At 30.7% G+C, this 16,644-nt stretch overlaps 3 protein-coding genes across 3 annotated transcripts; 1 reads left to right on the top strand and 2 right to left on the bottom strand.

Moving 5' to 3' along the window:
- Positions 1-668: 668 nt before the first annotated feature.
- Positions 669-2,646, bottom strand: LOC129947530 (prostaglandin E synthase 2). Its single transcript, XM_056058119.1, has 4 exons — positions 2,527-2,646; positions 1,538-2,440; positions 1,061-1,467; positions 669-995 (listed from the first exon to the last, which is right to left on the bottom strand). The coding sequence occupies exons 2-4, from the start codon at positions 2,245-2,247 to the stop codon at positions 883-885; spliced, it is 1,230 nt and encodes a 409-aa protein (XP_055914094.1). The 5' UTR covers positions 2,248-2,440; positions 2,527-2,646; the 3' UTR covers positions 669-882.
- A 1,118-nt stretch (positions 2,647-3,764) lies between these two features.
- LOC129946224 (protein anon-73B1) lies at positions 3,765-4,333 on the top strand. Its single transcript, XM_056056340.1, has 2 exons — positions 3,765-4,059; positions 4,121-4,333. The coding sequence occupies exons 1-2, from the start codon at positions 3,889-3,891 to the stop codon at positions 4,202-4,204; spliced, it is 255 nt and encodes an 84-aa protein (XP_055912315.1). The 5' UTR covers positions 3,765-3,888; the 3' UTR covers positions 4,205-4,333.
- Positions 4,334-12,549: 8,216 nt separating this feature from the next.
- LOC129947952 (uncharacterized) lies at positions 12,550-13,233 on the bottom strand. Its single transcript, XM_056058736.1, has 3 exons — positions 13,075-13,233; positions 12,837-13,007; positions 12,550-12,757 (listed from the first exon to the last, which is right to left on the bottom strand). Exons 1-3 carry the CDS (start codon positions 13,106-13,108, stop codon positions 12,678-12,680), a joined length of 285 nt encoding a protein of 94 aa, XP_055914711.1. The 5' UTR covers positions 13,109-13,233; the 3' UTR covers positions 12,550-12,677.
- Positions 13,234-16,644: the final 3,411 nt, after the last annotated feature.

Consider the following 16,644-nt stretch of genomic DNA (forward strand, 5'->3'; position numbering starts at 1 on the left):
ATATGGGTTCCGTCAACACATCCAATTACTCCTGGTAACCTGGCCGTGGAAAAAATAGGCTTGTGCATTTTGTTTTTCATTGGATGACACGTTGGGACTGATCCAATTTGCCTTCAATTTCACCCACAACTTCTTTTAATACTAAGGAAACCAATGATTGTGACAGGCCTAAGTCAAAATCTCTTTCCACGCTGCTTGATAACTCCCACTAGCAAAAAATCTAAGGGCACAAGATAGCTTAGTATAGCAGGGATTAAGGAGGTGCTGGCATTTTTAAATTGGCCTTCCAACTTGTTTAATACGAATGAAAACACTTCCTTATTCATTCGAAAATATGATCCGAAACTTAAGAAATTAATTTGAAAAGAACTTCCAATATTTGTTCTACTTACAGATGATTAGGGACTTCCCGAATCCAAGAAATAAGAGTTGTCTCGAATATTCTTGCGCAGTCGAAGCGTTCTTACTTTTTTCTGTAATTTTCGTTTTCTCCAAAAAACAAAACTATGTTGCTTACAATTTTGGTTTATTACACATTTTTATTAAATATGAAAATTATCAATTAATAAACACAACAGTTTTTTTTTTGAAATTTCATGATTTATGCCTGTTATTTTTTGTTTGATATCATCGAATTGTTAAGTTCGCCAACCATAGTATGTCGAATGTGTTCGTTCGCTAATGAAAATATCTCACTTCGAACGTTCGATTCGCCAACCATAAAAGGGATATATGCCTAACCAAGTATTCGGAGATTTGATGAGGTTTATGCAATAAAAGATGAAAACAACTTTATTTATATTAAGAATTTGCAACTTAAAAATAATTTTTAATATTTTGTCTGTATTTAATAAGATTTAATATTCGTTGTAATAAAATAATCTATGCGTTGAGACTTATTCTCTGCTCGATTGGTAGTTTTCCCTCGACTCTCTCTCGTATAAGTTGTCCCCGGTTTTTGGTAACTAGTTCTTTAACTCCATAGAACCATTCGCCTTGAAAATAAAAAAAGATTATAGAGAAATAAATTAGAAACTTATGCAAAAAGTAAATATCATACCAATATTTGTATTTTTCAAGCAATCTTTGAATGCCTGACATCCCTCCATACTGCTTAGTACACCAAAGACCGAAAGATCTGCCAAATTGGGTTGGTTGCCTCCCAAGAATTTGGTATTTTTCTTCTTCAACTCATCTGTCCATTTGTTTAATGCGTCATAGATGTGCGAACGAACGTCGTCGGAGAGGCCGTAACGTTTCTTTAACATTCCTCCGATAAGCCACATAGCAGTGGCACCAGCATAGACCATAAGATCTCTTTCCCATTTGGGGAAGTGTACACTCCATTCACCAGCATCAGAAAACCATTCAAATGTCTCGAAAGCCTCAGCCCGAGATCTATAGCAGTTGGGGGAGATCAAGTGAACGAGATGGGAATCGGCCCATGTTCTCCATTTGCGTTCTTTTCTGAAACAGAATCAATTCAATGAGTCAGTCTACACATTACTCCTATACACAGATTTAGCCATGAACTTACTCTTGATCTTCTGAGGTGACACCTTTGGGTGGCTTCTCCTGGTACATCAAGAAATATTTGTTCATGATATCGCTCTTCTTCTTGCCATCATTATCGAAGAAGGAGATCTCTGGGTAAAAATCTGCTAGCTCCCCAGCATCTTGTTCTTTGGGATTGATCATATAAGAAGCAAGAATTGATATGATTGTACTCGAATCGGTTAGCTGCACATATTTTCCATCTTTGCGCCGCACCAACACCATTGGGACTTTCTTGTACTCGGACCATTTTAGGTCCTGACGTAATACTGCATCAACTTCAACCACTGAATATGAAATGCCCATATAATCCAAGAAGGCCCGCACTTTACAACAAAACGGACATGTTTGGAATTGGAAAAGAATCAACTCAAGACCGGACGTGTCCTTGGAATTTACATATTTCTTTGTAATCCTAATTTTTGGTAGTTCATCCAATACTTTAGCTCTAATTTGTTGATGCTCCATATGCGAACTTCTATCGGTCCAGTTTGAATATAGAGAGTATGCTGTTCCAGATGCTGCCCCAAGGGCAGCTCCAATCAATCCCAATTTGAGTGTCCCCCATCGGTTTGACTTGGGTGAAGAGGCGGCGAATCGACGTATTTGTTGAGTTTCTTGCAACTTTAATGACTGGGTAAATGTGCTTCGGATTAAGTGTCGACTGACTGAACCGATTCTGTAAGTTGACATTTTTTATTTTTAAAAGAAAAATGCAAAAGTTCTTTTAATCTAAAATTATGATGCGGTAGAAAATTTGAGGGTTCTTAAGAATTTTTCACGTTTGACAGATGATCAAATGTCTGCAAAATTTTCGATACTCGATTCGTGGTGGGGGAGTATAAGGGCCAGTTTATATGATGATGAATTTTATGCAACAAACAGACTAAACGAAATTCAGTTTCGGAAAAAACAAAGGAAATGTGTTAGAGTTTAAGAAGAAGAACCTAAAAAAAGAAGAGAAGGACTTACCGAATTTGGAAAAATGGTAACAAACATTTAAAAGCAAGGCTCAACTTTCCATTACCGCAGCACGAATTTTGACTCGCGTTTTTTTTATTTGATAGTTATGTGCAAATAAATAATAACTATAGCAATTTTAGAACTAGGAAACATTTATTTCTATTTTAAATTAATTTTCAAAGTTCACTTTTTTACATACAAAACAGGCAAAAAAGGTTGATTTTGACATTGCTTCCATGTTTTTTGTTCAGTGTTGCCATACTTGCTTTTTTCTGGGGATTTCTTTGATTTTAGTGCTCAAATGCAAAAAGTGCTTTGCATATACCCAAACTCGCACCCACTCCAAATCCTATAATGATCCCAAGCAGGGATCCCCTAAAAATTCCTAGCTGTTAGTACGCCGTGTTATCAATTCAAAAAAATTGTTTTAGGCTCAAAAAATTAAATACATTAAAAGTAGGGTTAAGTCCGAAAAAGAAAATATTTGTTTCTATGACTTAAATTTGTTTCCTCGTCTTAATATTTAAAACATGTTCTTTTGAGACCCTTACTTAACTGTTAAAAAAATAAGAAGAAAATTCATGCTGTGGTAATGGAAAGTCGCCCCAAAAGCAATGCTGCATTACAAACATAAAACAACCTCAAAAAATAGTAACTATAAAATAGGGATCTAAATGATGGTTTTCTTATGAAACTTTTTTGTGGTAACTCAATTTAATGTCTCATTGTTTTTTGACCTTACTCAAGGTTTAAAAAAAGGCCAAAAATGTTATGCGAAAATATCATATCATATATATCTTTTTAAAAACAATTGTTGAAGTCTTGAAATTAACATCGTATATGATTTCGTTACATTTTATTTTATTTCGATTTTAATTGCCCTCTTAAATCTATGCCTTCGTATATCGATTCCAAAACTCAGTAGGAAAACCACCTGGATTTAATTAATAAAAACTGGTATTTTCTATAGAAATACGACAAGATTAAAGTAATGGTTGTAATTAACTAAGAAAAGTCGTTATTAAAATTAGTTTTAATTTAGAACGAACAAAATAATGATAGAAAATTACGATATTCAATAAGTTTTGTTAATAAAATATTAAGTACAGTTAACAAATTGTTGAAATATATCAATAATTTGAATAGACGAATATAACATTAACAATTTTCAGAACTTAGTTCATTCAATTTCTTTAGAATGTGCCTTCCCACCGAACGAAGCTATTTTAGCATCCCTGTCAAATGATGACGTCTTATCTTACAAATGTCAAACAAAATTTTTGTACCATCGTAAACAAATAAATCGAACCCTAAAACAAACTTGAAATATTTTATTTAAAGTTAAAACATTTCCAAGGCACCTTTAGCAGCATGGAAACTACATCTTCAACATTAGATAAATTTGGGGAAGATGACATCTTCAATACAGTATTACGCTATGGTCTTTTTGTAGCAGCAATTTTCCAACTTATTTGCATTGCATCATCGATTTTCCTTCCCACCTCCCAAGAATCTCAAGAAACCGATGGCGAAATTGGTGAAGTAAGCCATTGAACTTAATTTAAATTAAACTTTTTAAATAACAACAATTTATCAATTCAAGGAACAAAAACAATCAACAGATATAATAAATGCCGCTCGAAGGCAACACAAAATCCGAAAGCTTGAAAAAAAGAAAAGGCGTTAGAGATTTTGGAATTAATTCAACGAAAAACAAAATACTCGTAAAAAATCAAAACAGATTTTTGCATTTATTGTGATTTTAATACTTAATTTAGAAATTAAAACAAAAAATAATCTAAACCAAACATGAAAAGTTTTTCAATGTGCAATATACGTCGTTAAAGACTGTGCGCTCTGTGGAAGAGAAGAAAGTTTGTATTTTTATCTTAACCCATAAAGTGAAGGTAGTAAAGGATTCTCTTGGAATCAGGGTACTTACTCAAATTTAATTTACATTTAGTTTCCTTCCACGCACAACAACTAGCGTATTGTGTAAAACAACCTTCTTTTTCGTCAAATACACAGACCTTGCGACCTCCAGGTAAACATGGTGCATTGCAATCACTATCATCGCAAAGCTCATCATCATAGGCTACCACAGCTAGTTGTAATATAATAATTTATATTTTGTTTGCATGTTTTATATTTATGTTTTTTATTATTATTACCCGCAATTAAAAGAACACAGAATATAAAACCACGCATTTCGAGTTTACAGTGATAATGATAAAATTATTTTATTATTAAATTTCGTGGGCTCAACTGTAGGTCTAGCTTCCAGGTTTAACTTTACGAGTATGGTATTTTGGAAATGTTGCAATTTATTGAATCAATAGAGACGCCGCTAAAACACAAACGTTATTAACGAGAATTTGTGGTAAACAAAATGTTTTATGAATACAGGTGGTTGTTTTATTTAATTATTTTTATATCTGATTACGATAGATATTGTAGACAGTTTTTTTTTTATTTTTTTTAAATTTCAAGACAACAAATTGTGAAAGATACCACTCATCTTTTTTATATCACACTTTGAGTAGGACTAATGTAAGTAGTATGAAATGAATGCTGTGACATGAAGCTATGTATGATTAAAAAAAAGATAAGTTTAAATGGAATAAGTACACATTATGTATTTAATTGTTGTATTTTGTTTGTATTTAAACACCTAAGATATTAAATTTAATAATAAAAATCATAACAATTTTTGTTGTTGTTTATCTGCTGATTATTTTGTTGTTTATATGTTGAATGTTTACGTTGATGGTGGTATTATTTATTCTTTCATGGAAATGTTTTCAGTTAAATATACTTATTTTTCTTGTAGACCTTTTGCAACATTAGAAGCTTAGATAAGGCAAAAAAAGACTAAAATGATTCTCAAATAGTATTTAATTGATATTTATAGATCGTTAGCTATTAATATAATTTGATAAGCATAAATGTTTCTTAGTAACAATTACACTATTGATAAAGTAGATTTTTGCTTACAAGAAATCTATCAATCTTCAAATCAAGGATAGCACTCCATAGAAATATTATCTTGGATTTGCACTTCAAAAAATCTGGTTATGAGCGGATAATTTTAACTCTTCCTATTTATTTTGTTATTGTTAATTAATAGTTTGTTGACACATTCAAACATTGAATTTAAAGTGTTTACCGTTTATAAGGAAAACAGCGACAATTCGTAGTTTATATCGCTTACAAGTCTTATATGAAAAAAGGATTTTTATTTTAAATAAAACAAATAATAATATTATAGAAGTTGTACTAAATCTGAAAAACGAGCAGAGTGCATAAGCTGTGCTTAAGATTATTCCACCCTTCTCTAAGTTGCTTGTTTTGTTTGGGTTATACATGAAAAATACATTTGTTGAAAATCATATCGACAAGAGATTAGTTTTAATATAAAGCGAACAACGTGAGGGCTAGATGCTTGGGACTTAATTTGACAATCGTTATAAATTAAATTATCACATGATTGTATGTGTGGCGTGGAATGTTATCCAAAGTGCTAAGGTTATTATTGCTAAAATCCAAATAGAATATAAAACAAAACCCCGTCCAGTTAAAATGATATATTTGTAGAAATATTATCAGACAGAAAATTCAAATGGGTGTAATATAATTATTTGGGACATTGAGAATTACTACATCTTAAAATTCCGTTTGTTAAGCTGCTTTAAATAACTCATTTAACAAATAAAATTTCGAGACATTTCGAGAAAAAAAATAATACTATTATTAATAAAAATAGAATAAATACTTTATAAGTTAATTTCGGAATTAATTTCATATCACTGGATCCTTCTAAATGATAGCAATTTGGGGACACTTCTTTTGTTAAAAAAGAGCCTTATCTAGCTGTTTCATAAATATCATTATAAGGTTACATGAATTTTCAGATAATTTCTTACAATTAAAGCTAATTGTGCAAACTAGATAAGTATATACATAATTCTGAATAGATATCAAAACAATTTAAACTTTACTATAAGTTTCTGCTTCTAACAACAAAAAACCAAGTTTAAAGAACATATTAAATAGGTATTTATGTTCATAATATGTAAATACATCTGAATAGGTTCACAAATATTTTCACCACACTGAGTGCCTCCCTTCATATGTATTGCAAAGACACATATTTTTGTATTTATGTAATGAAAGAGCATCATTATGCGCTTGTTTAGGGAGAACAACAATTGTCTTACCGTCACCTTTATTCTCCCAGAGTAGCTAGACTTAATGTATTCATAAGATCAAGCATTTTTTTGGCTCATCAGAATAAGTTCAACGGATGAATTGGAATAAAACGATAAAAGTTATTTGAATTCAAAGATTTATTTTACCCTTTTGGATTGTATGATTATTTAACAGAAGTCAATAATGAGTGTTGCCACATCTTTTTAATATAGTCTCGTAAATTCGATTTGGAATGGAACTATACAATTTTTCCAGGTATTGAAGCGAAATTTCTGATGGATGCGATTATTGACTTTTTGTCTTCCAATTGCCTCCCTGACTCGTATACTTTACGTAAGAGAAGTCCCCACACATTCTTTATTATGTTAACGTTAGGGGAGTATGGGGGCCACACCATTATCTCCACATTTTGACTCTCAATCCACTGCCTTACTGTCCTCACTGTATCGATAGGGCCATAGGGGCACTATCATGTTGGAATGTCCACGATATTGGTCCAAAGAGGTCAGAAATCGGTGGGAAGGCCTTTTCTAGCACACCTTTATAAGAATTTGCATTCATTCTCGATTTAACAAATTGGAGCTGCAAGGTTCCGTAGAAGTAAATACTTTCCCACACAATAACACTGTCTTCACAGCTATGCAGCCGACTTAAGTAATGCTCCTCTTTTCGAAGGTCATGAAAGTAATAATTATAGCCGTCAGGGCCCTCTAAATTGAAACACTTTTTGCCACTTCCACGACAGAATTGGAGACGAACTTCTTTCCTTCGTTAAGTGGTGGTTTTTTCTGATTTTTTTTTCTTTTCAAATGAGAAGCTCTTTTAATAAGGCGTTTTACCGTAGCTAAACTGCATTTGACAACGGTTTTTATTTTTATTTTTGACAAGATAATTAGAAGCTGCTCTCATAATAGCACGTCTTTCAGCCATTGATGTGGCTGTAAAAGTTCCTCCTTTCATGTTTTCTCCATAATTTTAAATAATTCGCAACTAACTGCCTACCAAATTTTGACTTATTTTAATTTTCTTCGCTATAAGTCGTTGGCTTAGGCCTGATTCCCGAAATGCTTTTGCCTTTTTCTTTTTTTGTTCGTTCCTCGTAAGCTCTAAGACAATTTTCTTTCTCCCAAAACAAGCACATTACTCTGACATTACATATATAAAATACATATGAAGGGAGGCCATCAGTGTGGTGAAAATATTTGTTAACCTATTCAGATGAGCAGCAGTGTAGTTCATCATTTTATTATGAATATGCAGCAGATTATTCTCTTTGATTTTATAATTTTTTTTTTTGAATGAGTAGCAACAAAAATATTTAAAAACACTTAAAGTTAATATTCCAACATAAGTAAAGTTCAGTTAATTTTAAATGTTAAATATTAAATAGAATTATTTTATTTGTTTGTAAAACATTTGAGTTTTAAGCATTATTTTCATCATTTTCTTTTAAAGTGCCTGTTTTTTCCCCGTGTACCGATGGTATTTTTTTTTTAAATTAATATGGCCGTTTCTCTAATTTTAATAATCTGATACATTTAAATCGGCGCAATTGGCATTTTTGAAAAAAAAGTTACTTACGCTCTATTTGTTATTAGGAAAAGAACTTCTCACTGGTAAGTGCTAAAGGGGACTCAATTTTTTTAAATGTATAGGTTTGTAAGCTTGGGGTAGGTACCAAACTTTTAATAAATTTGAGCGTTATGATTTTAATCATTATATCATACCACGTGTAGAAATATTCTTTAGAACGACGATAAAAGTAAATAATAACTTGTAAAAACATATGTACATATGTACTTATTGTTGTACATCAACTTCAACAATAAAAAAGACAAATAAGACTAAAGAAAGATACTATTGAATGTTTTTTTTAACCTTGAACCGAATGTAAAGTAAACAATTCAGAGAAACATAAGACCTGTACATATTATCATCGTCTTTTAACTGCTGATTTTTTATATTTTCAAGGGTAATTTTGAGGGTTGCCAGACTTTTATTGGTGGAAAATTACAAAAAAAATATATTTCAAAAACTGTTTTTGGGTAACCTTTAGTTTATATAGTACTTGTTAAAAACATCTTACTTTGTTTGCAAGATAAGCAATTTGTCAGTCTGTTCATTTGAAACTTAAAATTGAGTTCAACGATTTATTTGTCCTTAACAAAAATTAAAAACATTCGTAATAAAATAAACCATTTCTTTGAAACTTCAATTTTCGGCCATATTTTAAACGTGTCAATGTACAAATGCAGGCGAACTAAGGGACTTTAATGTAAGGCAAGTTTTAAGCAAAAAAAATCCATATGGTTCAAGATCACCAAGGTGCAAAATTGGCTTTGCTAGCAATTTAATGCCTTAAATCTTGACTTAATTGAAAAAGAAAATGAATAAAATACTAAAACTAACCTGTTTTGTGCGTCCATCAAACAATATAATTTATTAATAAGGTGAATTTTAAATAAAATCAATATACACGCAACGCATAGAAAATAATCATTTCGGGAACGCATCCTAATTTACAATCTTCAACAACAAGTCCAAAATATAATTGAAAAGTAAGGTATTTAACCTCGGTTATTACTTATTACTCAATACACCGTGTTTTGTATACAAAATGTAGTTTTAGAGAAAATACAAAAAGAGTATTTATTTTTAACTATAAAAATGCAAAAATAGTTTGTCCAATGCCGCACAAGTCATTTCAGTGAAAATATCGATAATCTATCAATAAAATTAGTTTGAAGCCAATATTTAAAATTTTTGAAGAGATATTTGAGTCGAAAATCATTTTTTACCAACTTTTGTTAATTTTTTTTCGGTTTTTAATTTTTTGTACAAAAACTGTCAATTTGATTTTTTTTTCAAACTTTAACTGAATGTTAACAACAAGAATTTTTGAAAGATAAAAGTAAATTAAAGCCAATATCTCAAAGTTTTGAAAAGATATTTGAGTCGAAAATCAATTTTTACCAACTTGTATACATTTTTTTTTAGGTTTTTATTTTTTGTAAAACAACTGTCAATTCGATTTTTCTCAACATTTTTCAGAATGTTGAAAACAATATTTCTTATAAGATGAAATAAGTTTGAAGTCTAAATTTCAAGTTTTTGAAAAGACATTTGAAACGATATTCAATTTTTACGATCTTTGAGTAATGTTTTTTTTAGATTTTTATTTTTTATACAAAAAACTGTCAATTAGATTTTTCTCAAAATTTTATCAGATGTCAAAAACATTATTCTTCGCTGTACAAAATTGTTTTAGAGATGAAATCATATTTCAGTCGTAAAATTTTGGAGGTGACAATTTTTTTTTTCAGTTTTATTGATTTATAAAAAAACCGTTATATTGATTTTTTCAAAAAAATATTCCTGTTTGGTATCACGTTACAATATATTATATAAAATTTAATTCAAGTCTCTAGCGTTTTTGGTTCGTAAGATATTTAGGGTTAACCAAAATTTTCACCTTTTTTTCAAACTGCTATGGTAAAAAAAAAAACACCCACGCAATTTTCTTGAGAGCCCTTTCTGCATCTTTCTGCCTTATTATCTGTGTAACAAAATTTATTTGAAGTCGATATCTCATCTGGTTCTTGAGCTATAGAGGACGAAAAAAACGTCGCGAACGTACGGACGTACGTACACACGCACGCACAGACATCTTTCTAAAAATCTTTTATTTCGACTCTAGGGACCTTGAAACGTCGAAAAATGTCAAAATTTTCAATTTGACAAATCGGCCCCATTACAATAACTTCCTATGGAATAATAAATAGTTTCATTGTTCTTTGTTTAAAAAAAACTTCAATTTTTAAAACAAATTTGTTATAACCAATAATCTCTCTTTAATTTTATCTTAATGCGAGTTGATGACCAATATTTTAAGTCAATTACTGAGGAGTATAAATTAATAAACTTTAGGGTTTTCAAACGCGAGAACACGCCACACATAACTGGGCATGCGAAAAGACCGGGTTTTCTAAGTCCAACCCACAAGTTGACCTTATTAAAAGTAATGGCAAAAGCCACGCAAATTTGAAATTGCATTCGTATAAATGGAATGGATAAGTCTGAAGGGTTCATTAGTATTTGTGGCAGGAGAAGAACTTCACCTTCAAAAATTTTAGCTCCAAGAACATTGCTCTTTATTTTTTGTATGACTTATCTTGTATAGTTGCATAGATTAGGCCCATTTAAATGCCACTCGTATGTATCGGTTCGAGCTCGTCTGTCAATTATTATAAGGCGCCAGTTATAGCTATCATTGGTTTTCATTATTGAAAAAAAAAACATTGGAATTTTTTTGGCAGGTTGTTTATTGCTATCTGTCATTGAAAATAATTTCCTGGTTGAAATCCACTGAAAAATGTTTACTGACAAAAATTTGTCATTGGAATTGTGTGAAATTAGAACACAAATCACTGGAACGATTCGTTTGACTTTTGAAAATAAAAGTATCAGTTGTTTAGGAAAACGAATTTTCGTCCGGAAAATTGAAAAATACAATTTTAGTAAAAAAACAAATTCGTAATTACACTTAAAAAAAAACTTTGTGTTATTTCCGATCGATCAGTATGTAATTTTCATTTCTAATCAAATGGACATACCTTCAAATATCGATTCAAACATTTTTCCGGATCGATTTCAATGATAGCTATAACTGGCCCCTAAAATTCTAAAAAAATAATAATATACTGTGAGAGATACAAAAATTTGAAGTCAAGATCTTTCTCGTTTTCATAATACTTAAGTCGAAAACCATTTCTTATTGATTTTTTGTTAGTTTTGTAGGTTTTCGTGTTTTTTAAAAAAATATGTCTGTTAAACTTTTAAGTTTTATTTCGAAATCTGTTCTTGCTCCCGATATTTTTAGTAAAAACTATTTTTTAGGTAGCATTTCTTTTAAAAAAAATAACGATAGGATTTTTGTTAGTAAAAAAATGTTTACATGAATAAATTACTTTGAATCAATACCATCATCTATTCTCGAGATATACCAATCGAACGTCAATTTTTTGTAGATTTCTAGTTTTTTTTTAAATAAACTGACCGTTGAATTTTTAATAAATTTTAAAGACTATATTTTCTATAAGATAGGTACAACTAATTTAAAGGCAATATATTTGATAGTAAGTTGCCAAGATATTCGAGTCGAAAAACGATTTTTACCAAGTAAACAAAAAACACACACTTATTTTGTTTGAAAGTCCTTTCTAAATCTTTCGATGGAGATATGATATGAGGACAAAAAATTATAAGCCGAGCGTACGGACGTATGAACGTACGTATGTACACTCAGACATCTCTCTTAAAATATTTGATTTAGATTCTAATGACCTTGAAACGTCGAGAACTGTCAATTTTCAATTCTGAATTCGACAAATTGGAATGATTACAATAAATTTCTATGAGAAGTTTAAAATCATTCACGATTGCTATGCATCATTAAAAAACCAAAAATTCATCCGCACAGCAGACCTAAGGGTCTTCTTCTTTCTTTTTCTTTGGTTGAAAGACCTCATTTCCAATGATGCTATATTATAAAGGAATCATCATTGAATTTGAACTTTGTATTCCTCATAGCTCGTCATATTCTTCAAGGCCGAGTCTTCAATGTGAAATATAAAATGTATTCCTATTTATTATTTCAAGTTGTTGCTCGCCAAATGGGTTTAAAAACGAACCAGATATTGAAGTTTGCACTTTCTCCACTGTTTTCCTTTTTTGAAAATTTGAAGACCTGTTTGATCAATTGGTACGTGCACTCAAAAAATGATTGCATTCTCCATGTGAATGAATACATTTTAAGAAAATAAATACTTTAAACAAAAACGTTTTATTCACTTAAAAAAATCACTAACAATATTATATGTACATATTTTTTACAACAGAAAATTTCAGTTTTAAATTTAATTACTCAAAGTTGCTTCATAATATTCTCTCTATTAAACGGGACGACATTGAATATTATTGTAGCGATTCAAATGTGCGCACTTTGAATTATCGGCAGCAATAAATATTTCTTCTGTTGAATTAAAAAGTAACAAAAAATATTCACAGTTACTATAATTTATAAACAAAAAGTTATATTAAGCGATTCTTACCTCTTCTAGCTGTTCTACAATTCCAGTCATCAAGTTTGCATGGATTACCAAACAATGCTGTGCATCTCACATTCCAGGCACAAACTGGATTATATAATTCTGTACAAAAGTCAGGACATCTTCGATTTTGTCCTGGTACGAAGAAAGGTTCAGCAGCAGTTAATGCTAAAACTGTATTTGAATACAAAACATTTGGTTATATCTTCTTATGTTTTTTAACAGTTAAAATTTAACTTACAGCCAAATAAAATACCAACAAGTAAAAACTTCATTCTGATGAAAACCGTTAAGTTGTACTAATTTTTCAAAACTGTTTTGATTTGTATGCCTACCAATATTTTATATTAAAAGAGACGTGTATTTATGTATGTATCCATCTATTTTTGTATATTATTATTATTTATTTAAGAACAAAGAAATATTGTTTTGAATGACAATTAAAGTAGGGCACATTACCCAAAACTTCAAAGATATTTATACATCCCTAGCTTATTAAATTAAACAAACAATACTAAAGATAACTGTTTTTTTTTTTAATTTTTATTTCTTGGAATATTCCTGCCTTAAACCGAATTTAAAGTAAATATGTATTTAATTAAACAAAAAAAAAGCGATGAAATAATACATCTTCACCTCTCTTATGTAATGAATTACTCTGAAAGGGTTATTTTTGAATAGAGTATATTTGAGTGTAGTAGCTGGTAGGGTTGCCAGAGTTTTTTTTAACTAACATTCCCTACAATTACTTTGCTTCGGATGTGTTGATCGTATTGTTGGTTAAATGAAAACCAACCATTGTAAAATGAAAACTATTTTCAATTTTACGATATTTAAAAATCTTTGTCAGAACTTTATTATACCAAAATGTTCGTAAGAAATGTTAATTCGGATTTTTTTTTAATTTTAAACAGTACCAGTCTTATTTAAAAACGCTGTATAGAGCCTACATAAAGTTATGTTATCTCTATAATGCCTCTAAACGCAAAAATGCTATTTATAAAACTTATACAAGGTTGCATAGTCCCATAATAAGCTAAACGTGTTTTGAGGTTGAATAGAGCCTACATAAGGAAATTATTGTTATTATTATTTCGTAAATGTCATTTTGATTTCTCTCCTCTCTTTTTGAAATTAAAATAAAAACAATAATGCCTCTCGAGTTTAGCTCGTGAGCCGAAGAAACGAAGAATCTAAAAAAAATATAGATTTTCGAAAGAGAATATCATACAAATAATTGGAATTATTTTGTTATATTTTAGTTGCTATGACAACTAGCAGATTTTATAGTACTTTTGGCACTTTTTTTGATATAAGCATTGTATAACTAAAATTTATAGCAGATTTTTTTATAAATAGGAATTTTTGCAACGTTACATAGAGCCTACAAAAATCCTTATTCACTGTATAACTATTCATCTGTTTAGCGAATTCTATTAAATAAGACTGTACAATTTTATGAGTCAAACAAAAGACTTTCGAGAACTTTGGCAACAAAAATTTCTATAATTATTTTTAGTACTTTGTTAAAAACAAATTGGCACGTTTTGTTTGTGTTTGGTCTATCTTCTACCATGCGCCTAATTTATTTGTTTGTTATTTATTAAGCGTGCATTAAGTTATTTGCAACATTTGTTTATCTGTCATTTGTTTGTTTGTTCCTCTTGAAAATCTTTAATAGGATTCCAGCAACCTGAAAAAATTGAAGGGACAAAAAACAGAGATTATGTTTGTAAGAGCAAATTAAGATTTTTCAAACAACTACGAGTATATTGGGATAAACAGGACGAATTTGGAGCTTAGATTAGAAGCTTTTGGAAACCTGATTCTTCTTCTATGGAAATGGGAACACAAATCTGTGGAAGAATTTCCAAAATATTTGGATTAACTCGACAAGCAACACACGATTCGTTTATACTGATTGAGAAAGGAGCACAAAATCTAGAATAACACATGCCGTGCATCACCAAGAGCGGATCCATACTTTTAATCAGGTGAAGGGGGGGGGGGTCTGGTTCACAAACTTAGATGAGTTTTTACTCACCGCTTAAAAATGTTCTTTAATGTTTTGTAACGGAGACTAACAAAACTTAAATAACAAAATGTTTATTTTAACCATACATTTACAAATTTCAATTGCTAAGGTGGTAACTTTAGTTATCAAATTATTTTAGAACACTGTTGTCCAGCAAGGTATGGTCTAACTATTTAATTTGGATGACTTCCTACGCATGAAAGCATTCCAAGATTCCAACAGTTTTCTAAATATGCCATATTTAAGAGCTAAAACACAATAGTTTAGAGGGTTTTTGGTGCATATCACGCAGAAATTGATTTAAAACTTAGCTTTTTTCGAAAAATAAAATAAACTTTTCTTGATTCCATTTCTATTAATGCGAAAAACGCTACAAAAAATCAGACGATCTGATATGAAGAACTGTCGGGCATTTTTGACGTTTTTTTCTGATTAAATTTTCGGGGGTCTATCATTACTATCTATCGCTAATCTTAAAGGAGTTAACAAGCCAAATTAAGAATACAATTTTTAGGACAGTTTTAAAAAAATCACATATTTTTAAATTAACGATTTTTCTTTTAAGGGTTTCTTCTTAAAAACCTGAATATTTGCTCTTTTTATTGGAAACAAATTTCAAGTTTTTTTTTTAATTCCAAATTGAGTGAAAATAAAAATTTGATTTGTTTTTGACAGCAAACTGCTTTTTGGTGAATGTCGTTAAATTACTAACAAATCTTTAAATGAAATTTACTTATTTACTTGTCTGCATAAGCTTTATGGCTCACATGACCCCCGTGGATCGTCCATTGGTCAAAAGTAGTAGTACTTTTAGCAACAAAGTTTAAGGAAGTAAAATACAAATTTTGTTTTCATAAAAAAAAATTAATAATTCAAAATATAATGGGGGTCAGTCCATCAGCGCAATGCGATTAGTTTTGAATTAGAGGAATTCCTTAAAAAAAACCAAACAAATTATCTCCCAGGGGTGATTTTGAGACACCTACAATGCCCCCCCTGGATCCGCCATTGTGCATCTTAGCCATTGACTTGGAGATCAAAAGTTGGTCAAAGAATTTTGATAGTGGAAGATTAATTTGAATTGTGGGTACCCGTTTACAAAAAGAAAAACTAAAACGCGGGCTATAACTCGCAACCTATTTTGCTTAACGAGGCCCATGATCCTGCCACTGAGACGCAACAATCATTAACTGAGGTACATTACCTCGGCATACATATAGTATTATGGATACGCAAAAGAACGACAGACTGTCCTTACTCTAAAGAGATATTACAATCCCTTTTTTCCGGTGATATGATGAACTGCAAACTATAGAATTCAATGTCAATGTTTTAGTCTTCAGTAACGCCAAAAGTTAAATATAAATAACCACCAAATTTTCTTCGGTAAATTTACTAAAATTATAACTTTAAATAAATAAATTAAATTGGGTGACGCAACAGTCCGCTGTGAACCAGGGCCTAGTGACTTACAACTCTCAAGCATTCCTGTGTGCGAAAACTGTTGTCAGGAATGGAAGGGACCTACAATTTTTAAGCCGAATCCGAACGGTTATTTGAGAAAGCACTTTTTCATGACAAGAATTACTCTTACACAATTTGTCAATTCCTCGCAAGAGGCAGTACCCGTGAAAGAATTTTTAGATGGCATAGGCAGAGATCGAACCCAAGACCTTTGGCATGACAGTCCAACGCACTAACCATCATGACTGCGGGTACTTTTGCGGACTAATTTCTCATTGAATCTCCTTAAACCAAACAGTACGAAAACTCATA

The sequence above is a fragment of the Eupeodes corollae genome, chromosome 2 (assembly GCF_945859685.1).
Source record: "Eupeodes corollae chromosome 2, idEupCoro1.1, whole genome shotgun sequence".
Lineage (NCBI taxonomy): Eukaryota > Metazoa > Arthropoda > Insecta > Diptera > Syrphidae > Eupeodes > Eupeodes corollae.